At 36.8% G+C, this 9,410-nt stretch overlaps 1 protein-coding gene across 2 annotated transcripts; it reads right to left on the reverse strand.

The window, feature by feature from the left end:
• Positions 1 to 329: 329 nt before the first annotated feature.
• Positions 330 to 9,139, reverse strand: LOC144436645 (uncharacterized). Of its 2 annotated transcripts, none has more exons than XM_078125485.1 (6): positions 9,065 to 9,139; positions 5,265 to 5,542; positions 3,403 to 3,590; positions 3,127 to 3,185; positions 2,297 to 2,486; positions 330 to 1,792 (listed from the first exon to the last, which is right to left on the reverse strand). In XM_078125485.1, exons 2-6 carry the CDS (start codon positions 5,512 to 5,514, stop codon positions 1,691 to 1,693), a joined length of 789 nt encoding a protein of 262 aa, XP_077981611.1. In that variant the 5' UTR covers positions 5,515 to 5,542; positions 9,065 to 9,139; the 3' UTR covers positions 330 to 1,690. The 2 variants fall into 2 exon arrangements, with proteins under 2 accessions (XP_077981611.1, XP_077981610.1); XM_078125484.1 differs by lacking the exon at positions 9,065 to 9,139 and adding an exon at positions 6,599 to 6,730.
• Between the last annotated feature and the right edge of the window lie 271 nt (positions 9,140 to 9,410).

Raw genomic sequence — 9,410 nt, forward strand, 5'->3', positions numbered from 1 at the left:
AACGATAAAATGTAACTGCTGCAATGGTTAAGAATTTGTGAAGTCAGGTGACGTGTTATTTACGCTCTCCTGGTGTCCATTGTAGACATGCACTATTGGGATTAATTACTAAGCAACCATTGCCAACATTGCAGTTTGAGGTTGTAGTCAGGCAAAAACGTACACCAATATCTTCCCCGAAGTAGCGTCTTTGACTATTGTGATGTGTACGTTAGTGTACAAAGGTGTGAAAAGAGGTTTATTTACAGCCAAATAACTAATTATCTGAATCCTTAGATCATACGTAGTCAAAATGATATTAGTTTGAAAATTCGTAAGCATGTGTGTCGTTTTATTACAAAATTCGTATCGGGCTCATTATATAACACGATAGACGAATGTCTTTACTTATAACTTGGTAGCCAGTGTCTTAAATAGTGAACTATTTCTAGTTTTAAGTTTCGTTACTCTATGTCAATTCCCACCAATGTCTTCACTTGTTTTCGACTTAAAGATGACCTTGTACAGACATCTGGTCACTGATTCAACATATTTCGTCCCTTTCTCTTTCAGTATGTACATAGAAAAAATCCAAAACAAATCCAATATTGTTTGGTCGTACTATCGGTATGATCTGATTGAAGAGTATACAGACAAGTTTCCGTTTTACCTGGCGTGGACGTGTGTGTCGTGGCTGGTGTCGAAGTGTAAAAAGGATGGAGTCCGACCTTCAACGTCCAACAACAGTAAGGAAAGAAGTAGGTTAATATCATGAATGTAGTTAGCCTGCCAACTGCAATGATCAAAATATCTCTAACTATAACAACACACTTATTTATCTCGAGAAGTTACTATTCTCCTTTCTTTATAATTTAATAGAAGATAAAGTTTAGAATCGGTTGAATAATGACATTAATTGATAGATTTGGCCACCGTTTGTCGTACATTTGCCAGAGTATTGATTAATTCGCTGTTAGAACTAATTAAAGCTACTGGTTACTATTGTTTGAGCCTATTTGCTGTATTACGCAAAGATCTAACCAGGACGATATTACAATGTGTACGTCACCTGTCACCAATCTCGCATTCTGATTAGTCGAGAGCCCTGCAGATACACATGCGTATTTTTCACCAACAAACACCCGTATTTGTGCTTGTTGTATCACGTGATCACTGGACGTCCCCTTGTCATCCAAATGCCAAATTTATTGTCAACCGTATGAAATATCATCGTTGTATACATTGCAACAAGTCTTTGAACTGTATGTTTTGTGTCAGAGGGAAACTGTCACAAATTCCATACAGAACGGCGATAGTCCAGATACGGCGAACGCACGGTCGTCACACCATTGTGAACATCAATTCCTAAATTGACCGATCGCCGAGATTGATTGACAGATTCCATTGACCAATCAAAGAGCGTAATTCCGCCATGTGCACTTGCACGTGTCACAGCCTACGACAACCAAAGCAATCTGTCGTAGTTTCTGAGCGAGTATTGAATACAAGGGCCTTGACCTTACGATCGGTTCTCGTATATAATATTTGTTTACACACATTAAAACTATCGTGAAATACTGGTCATGGGATCGGTATAATATCAATGATCACTATCCCGAAGGATAGAGAGGTTGAATATTATTTTTACACTTTCTGAAGCCGAAAAAATATCGACAATGTTGACGTACACGATCAAGAAGATGGACCGCCATTACGGCAATTTACGTGCATTTTGGGGGAATCCAGTAAGTCGTCTTATAAATCCAAGGGTGCCATCAACGGTGGTATTTGTGTAATCTTCTACATGTTCAGCCTAAAATTAAACGATCCACATCATTATCATTTTAGTACGAAGGAATTATCATATTAGTTGGATACATAGACAAACATATTTTATTATCTGGCGACAGAGGGAAAATGAAGTTTGTCTTTGAACTTTCGTCAGAAAATAAAATTCGTGTCTGTAGAAACAAGAAAAAACCCTTCGTTTTCATTCAAGATTGTAAAGCTGACACCACCTCGAAAATTAAGAATAATTTTCATCTATTCAGAAACTGTCCAAGTTAAGAGGTGGTATAGACATAGTACGTTACAATCACAGATGCTGTATTCCACGGACTCTTTGGGGAAAGGTAGGCGGAGAAGTCTAGGTAACCAAAACAACAACAAAAATAACTAATAAGTGTGATTTTGAATTGGATAAGAAGTGTGATTTTGAATTGGATAGTGTGGGCTACGGAATGCCACTGACTTCTAAGCCTGAATGACGGTGAGATAGAAGAAACAGAACAGCGTATAGAGGAATTTATACACTTACTACTACAAATAATGCTGAATAGAACATAGCTAATCCAGGTTTGGTTTGAGTTACACATGGCTGAACGTCTGCTTTGAAGTTCTCACTCTTAGAGGGATAGATTTCACCAAATTCAGATCCAAGAGCAACCATTACAGTGCTATTTTCATCCAGGTCTTTGTTTAGTGGAGTATTGTTCTGCCCATCGATACTATTGAAATAAAATTTGATATCAAATGGCATATTCAATACCAGTAAGCATGGCTCAATTTCTGAAAATTCTGTGAAACAAACATATTTGTGTCTTGCATCTTTGTCATCCTTAATACATGCACATTAATGTCAAGGAAGCATTCTTTTTAGGATATTGCCCAATTACAATTTCAAGTTTTGTAGCTTTTTAGGATTTGTTGTGATCGACATATGTCCCAATTTATATGAAATTTGAACCCATGTTCTACATAGTTTGACAAATCCCCGAAAATGATTAATTGTGCAAACTCAAGGTCAAAGGCCAAGAAGTCATAGGAAAACTCATTATCGGTATTCACCAAATTAGGAGACTTACATATGGACCCTAAAGTGCTGACATTTATGCCGGGTTTGATTGAAATTAAGTAGCTAATATCTGAAATTTGGCTGTCTACAGAAGGACAGACGGTTGAATGAAACCCCCCTTAAGGTTCTGGTGTGGGAGCTGATGATAACTTTGTGGGGATTCACGCGAATGATGTACAAACTGCCAAGCAGGAAAAAGGGGCAGGTAATAGAAATGACTTAAAGTGGGTAACGAGCGTTGAGCATTATTGTGTTATATAAAATGTAAACCTGAATCTTAACACATTACTTACCTCAATTTCTGACAACTAGTCGGAATATCAGTCAAATTATAGATCTTTCTCTTCAGGTTCTATGAAATGCAGAAATTATGAGTGTCTTTACAGTGATATTGTGATAAATATCAGTATGTTTTGTTAACAGCTGTAAGTGGGTAAGAGATTAACTATTCAGTTGTTTCTGGGGCTAGCAGACCTTTTGAAAACACAATTGATTTTGACTTAATTTTACATACACAATACATTTACATACATACATACATACATACATACATACATATACAAACTCACCCCTATGTCATCTATGGTAAGATCCACTCCCACCGAATACGTCTTGTCCATCATCACATGGACGCTAAGAATGTGTTGACCGATAATATGGGACAGCTTTGGTTTACTTCTGAAGTGTACATTACGATTGGGGCTAAACACAACAAAAAGCAAGGATTCAGACTCTATTCTGCGTTTTGTAAGACTCCCTATAACAGAAAGAGATATATTCTGAATTAATTGACTCTCGTTTCAATGTACTGTTGAATGAAATGCGATGGTAATCGTTTGTAAAATCTCTTTATCAGTCATGATATGTTTTGAAAAATAGTATGAATTCAAGACGTCAAAATGACACAATCAACAAAGTGTTATCCATAACTGTCTATCCATATCAGCAAAGATATGTATAATATATATATGAAGAGTATAGCTGGTCACTCTCGTCAGGCGGGTGAATGCGTAGTGCCACGTGCCACTGGACAAGTATATATGTGAATGCGTAGTGCCACATGCCACAAGACAAGTATATATATACAAATATTATCTATTACATTTTGAAGGTCATTGACGTGTAAATATATTTTTTTTCAATTTAAACCTGGACAAAGATTACCATTCTAGATCTCTGCATATTTTTAACCAGTGAGGCACTGACATGGGCACTGACATAAACAACTTTCTACGCATCTTTAAAATCGTAAATGCTCGCCCTCCGATAGTATAAGCTCGTAAACTGTCAGCGCGCCACCAACGGCTGTATTTCTCCTTGGTTTCGCGTTTATATAAACTTCTTTAACCATACATGAAAATTTTTATGAGCTAAATGTTTAAAATAGGCTGGTTGGATTTTTAAAAAATGAAGAATGATTTAGAAATAATATTTTCAAATACATTTATTATAATAGTTTTTGAAAATGCGATAGCGGTCGTCAAAAATATATCGACATATGGGAACAAGGTTATTTATTGAAATGGTAATATATTAATTATTCGTAATTACAAGCAACAAAGCAGACTATGTGGAGTTGGTAAATTATCAGTGAACCTTGTACCGATACAGACCTTCATATCAAGCTGATGATTACATTATTATTTGATTAAATACCACATTTAACAGTTCTAAATCTAGATTAATGTCATTTGACACAGGCCTCGTTTAACCCTTCCACTCCCGCTCTCATTTCACTACTCAATACCATGATCCCCATTCAACAATTGATAAACGCTCACCTGTTACAGTGAATTTCACAACACTATTCAGCTTTTTGTTCTGTTTAGTCTCAATGAAATGAATCATTTAAATGTACTGCAACTCCATGCAGGCATTCGGGAGCCAATGACTTTCTTAGTGTCAAACTCCCGATGAAGGCGCGTAAAATGTACTTTGCGGTATTCATTTGATGTCTGTATGGTGGCATATGTAGTTCATTTCACTTGGACAAAATGTAGCAAGAAACTGTACTCAGTCAAGCTTGCTATCTTAAAGTGTAGCATGCATGTAAAGTATTTTAATTGTTTCTGCGTGGTTGTATCAAACAACAAAGCCGAATGATATTGTGAAATTCGCAGCGAGTTACTTAAAATCTTACGATTGAGCTTTTCAGTATGAAGTTATAACTGAAAAAAGAATTCATAACGCTGACTCTATTGACGAAATAAGTTTAAGAACAAGTCTAGAGCAGCTGAATACAATATACTTTCATTTACTTCAAAACAATCAATTCAATTAAAAACACTCCATCGTTACACTGAAAATTTGCTAGAACCCCGGTAGAAACAAAATTATCGTAAGTTGAAATCTTATTGTTATGACATTATCCTAATGAGAGCACCAACTTATACAGTAGAGAATCTGTAAGCAACGCAAAAATGAAACTTACACGTGTTAAACCATGGATCATTGGTGAGTGCTTTGCCATCATCTGTATATATCTGCGCAGTTTGCCCGGAACGACCTTCACTCTGAATTACAGTATCTATCAAATTTTCAACCGTAAAAGTATCTGGATCCACACCACTCAGCAAGGTTGTCTCTTCATCCTGAATGGACTGTAATGTTTTGTAGTACAGTACATACCCAAACTCACACCACCGGTGTCTGTTACTATCATCCAGTATGGTGACACTCATCTTTCTAGTTTAACGTGCTCAATCACATCTGTGAATATAGTAAATAGAGAACAACAATGTATTAGAATTTCAATTTGTCTTTAATTTCTAGATAATTTATATTCATGTTGGTCAGGAGCAATAGCAGAAATTTACAGAGATTTCCTAATACAGTTTACATACCCATAAATTACACCTCCCCCTTCTGTGTGTTAATTAAGCTTACTTCTAAAATGCCATCCTATTTCGAGCAATCCATATATATATATATATATATATATATATATATATATATATATATATATATATATATATACGTGGAAAACAGTCAGAGATCAAATTATATTTCCGCATATGCATAAAATTATGTCTCGATCAATTCAAGTATACACCCACAACCACTTTTCAAGTTGATGAAAAAATCGTATATTACAAATTCAACGACAGACTGAAGTAAAACAGATTTAGAATAAATACATTAATCAGAGAGGATCATCAGAAATACGAAAATCTCTCTGTAAACTATGTACAGTCACTAGAATTGAAATCGAAAGGACGAACATTTTCCATTTGCATCAATGGCGAATGTAGCTCTCAAATGGACGGCGGGTCAACACGGGCTTGCCGAGCAGCCCAGCCCGTGGATTATTATTCCTGCTTGCAAACGATAATTCGGGACTCGAATCTGACAGTCGTCCCTAGTACTGCAGGGTAATTCGGGACTCGATTCTGACAATTGTCCCTAGTACTGCAGGGTAATTCGGGACTCGATTCTGACAACTGTCCCTACTAGCCCTGCTTGCAGACGGCAATTCGGGCTTCGAGTCTAACAATTGTCCCTCCCGGACACCGTCTGTAAGCAGTGCTATAGTGAATATTTTGACATGACGGTAGAGACTTCGTATGGTTGCTTTTTAATAAACCAGGCGAATGATTTTGTTACTGAATTTGCATTAATGATATTCATGATAGTCACGGTAGTAAATATTTCCAAAATTATCCAGAATACACAAAGCAGGCAGTACAGCAAGTTAATCGTTTGAACCACCGACAAGTTCTTGTCTGTGCTTGAACGAGCGCAATGTTCGGGGTTTCATAGACTCACCTGCGCTGCCTAATATTATAAGGGTCCACGTCGCACACAGATTCACCGTTTACAAAGTGTGAATAATGGCAACGGTAGATCTAGAGTAACTTACTAGTAGTAGTGATTCCAAGGGATGTCTACCAGCTGTTCTACGTTTCTACGTACTCATTAAATGCAGTGGTCATCATTTACATCAATGTGGCGTGGAAATAAAATAGACTAAACTTTGATATGTCACGCCAGCCTAAAATAATATCCAAGGAAATTCATTTGAAACCCCGACTCAGGACTACCCTACCCATGTTCACAATGGTCGAGCCTTGAATTGTATATGACCCGACGTCGAGTTCGCAGACAGCAGGCATTGTGCGCTTCGTGGAATTAAGTGGTTTGCCTTCGAGGAAATCAGTTTCAAACGAAAGAGATTTTACATATCATGTATTTTTTGTGAAACTTTAAAATTCCTGACGCCAAACTGCAACGTGTAATGTTTACGTTATTCTGCAAATACAGATTTCCATAAATATTTTTATCATTTTCCTTGTTGTTACTTTATTTTCGATTTGTGTGTTTGATAGTTAATCACGTTTCAACTTTCGTTTTATTTTCAGCGAATCCATGGGTCATTATGTAGACGATGTTGTCATCGTTGCCACACAGTGGATATAAAGCCACAGGTAAAGTATTGCCTACTTGTACATCCGTACTTTGACATTTCAAGGGTCTCTTTCAAATCTGTAAACAATTAAGTCTACTAAGAAGAATGATGTCATTCTGGGATACAGTTCATGTGAGTTCAGACTTGTAAACCCCGATTTATTCCGAAGTAGGTGAAGTGTTTATGGTTTGCAAGATAGCAGAGAAGAGTTTGTCGTCGCCTTTCAACTTACTAAGTATGCTTTGAGGCGGTATTTGATGTATTTTTCTTATTAATACACAATTTTGTGTTTGAACTTTTTACCCGTTGCTACGATAATAATGACGAAGTAAACTGCGCCATAAATTGTACGTTATAACACATCTACTTTTTTGAATTCTCCTCATACGTCATTGTCCAAGTGTATGAATAAAGGAGACTAGAGGAGACATCTCACTGTGTTCTAAAATAGGAGCTTTATTTGCTATAAAATCACTCTATTTCGATGAAACAATTATATATGATTTGTTGGTCAGCTAAGAAATCGACTTGTGTTCTCATGCAGAACACTCGATTCTTACAACACACAGACAATTTCCAGAGAAACGCATTGTTTACCACATGAAAAAGAGTTGACAAAGCTTTACAAGATTGATGGTCTTATTTTTATGCCAACTTTGTGGAACGTCTGCTTGGCCGCAGATTCATAGAATCGGGGGTTAAAGAAAACCAGGTATGGCGTACTGAGGCTCTCTCATTTTACTGACCTCAAAAAATTATGGATAACTCTTCCAATTCGCAATTTTCTAGCTTTGTATATGGCAAACTCGATAACAGTAGTGATGATACCGATGCTAGTTTTTTTAGATAACTCTTATACACTCATAGATAGGATTAAATCCTTCACATAACAACCTCTGTTGTACTAGATCCCGAATTTAAACCTGGGTTGACTGGGCCATTTAAACAAACGGCAGCAGAGGCTTGAATCAATAACTTGCAGATTTCAAGCCAGCTACTCTATCATTCAAATATCACGACTCACAGTCGGTGACATTGCAAAAGAATTTTATATCTACACCTACAAGTAAAGGCGGTATAATGAGTCAGTCAGTAAGTCACTCACTCACTCACTCACTCACTCACTCACTCACTCACTCACTCTGTCTGTATATGTCTATCTGTCTGTCGACATACACTGAAATTTTCAACGAGTTCCACTTTTTAAAAAAAATTGATACAACAAGCCACAAATCAAGAGCTACATTTATGTATGTATCTACTTACTTGTTCGCTTAATTTTGATTCGAAAACAGTTTTAGCCAAAGGGGACAAGTATTCGAAAGTAAAATATACTAACATCTATCAGGAAACATTCAAAAACCAATGTCAAAACGTAATAAGACGTACACAGTAAAGAATGAGACAAAAGAGAGAGCTCATTAATAAACATGTTAAAGAACAAAGCGTCCAATATGTCCCCGAGACACACCTGTTTTTGTACAAAACTGAAACTGTCATGGATTTCAACCCTCTGTAAATGCTCAGACAAATGTGATATCGTGTTGTCACTACATTGCTGAATTCTTACCATACCCAATGTGATAGTATTGTCAACAAACGAACTGCATCAAAAATTATACCATCATCTATTGCCTTGTACATGATGTCGAGTAATATCTCCCCCCCCCCCCCGCACCCGATTTTTTTCGTGCTCGCCCCACCCGGCCAAAAATCGCGTTTGTTCCCTAAACAAACCCATGCTCTGCATATCGAAATATTATTATTTGGTTGGAGCCAGATCAGATCTGGGTTTGGAGAAAATTGGTAGACGTTCTCTTACTTACCTGCAGTTTCTTCAACTTTCACTTTAATTTCGACGAATCGGAATAGTAAACACTTCGTAGAATTGTATAGTGAAATATGCGAAGTTTTACACCAGAGTAGTCGGTCAGGAAAGGTCAGACGGACAATACCATTTCTTAGGTTAACAACATTGAGGATGTTAGATTTGCCAAAATATTCAGTTTTGTAATTTAACACTCGATGCAGAATAAATGACTTGGGATGACACAAAAGTAATTAATCTTAGCATATAGACACGTGTATCACAACTACACAGCTGCATCGCCCTTACTTTCTTTTTGGCTAACCTACCTACACCACGATTTGGAATATCCCACTGATGTCTAT

The sequence above is a fragment of the Glandiceps talaboti genome, chromosome 6 (assembly GCF_964340395.1).
Source record: "Glandiceps talaboti chromosome 6, keGlaTala1.1, whole genome shotgun sequence".
Taxonomy (NCBI): domain Eukaryota; kingdom Metazoa; phylum Hemichordata; class Enteropneusta; family Spengelidae; genus Glandiceps; species Glandiceps talaboti.

Excerpts from the sequence above, each read along its gene's own strand:
- LOC144436645 (XM_078125485.1), bottom strand. The coding sequence starts at position 5,514 with ATGAGTGTCACCATACTGGATGATAGTAACAGACACCGGTGGTGTGAG. Across the intron at positions 3,591-5,264 it reads TGATCCATGGTTTAACACGT|GGAGTCTTACAAAACGCAGA; the intron begins GTAAGTTTCATT and ends TTTCTGTTATAG. Across the intron at positions 2,487-3,126 it reads ACTAGTTGTCAGAAATTGAG|TATCGATGGGCAGAACAATA; the intron begins GTAAGTAATGTG and ends TTATTTCAATAG.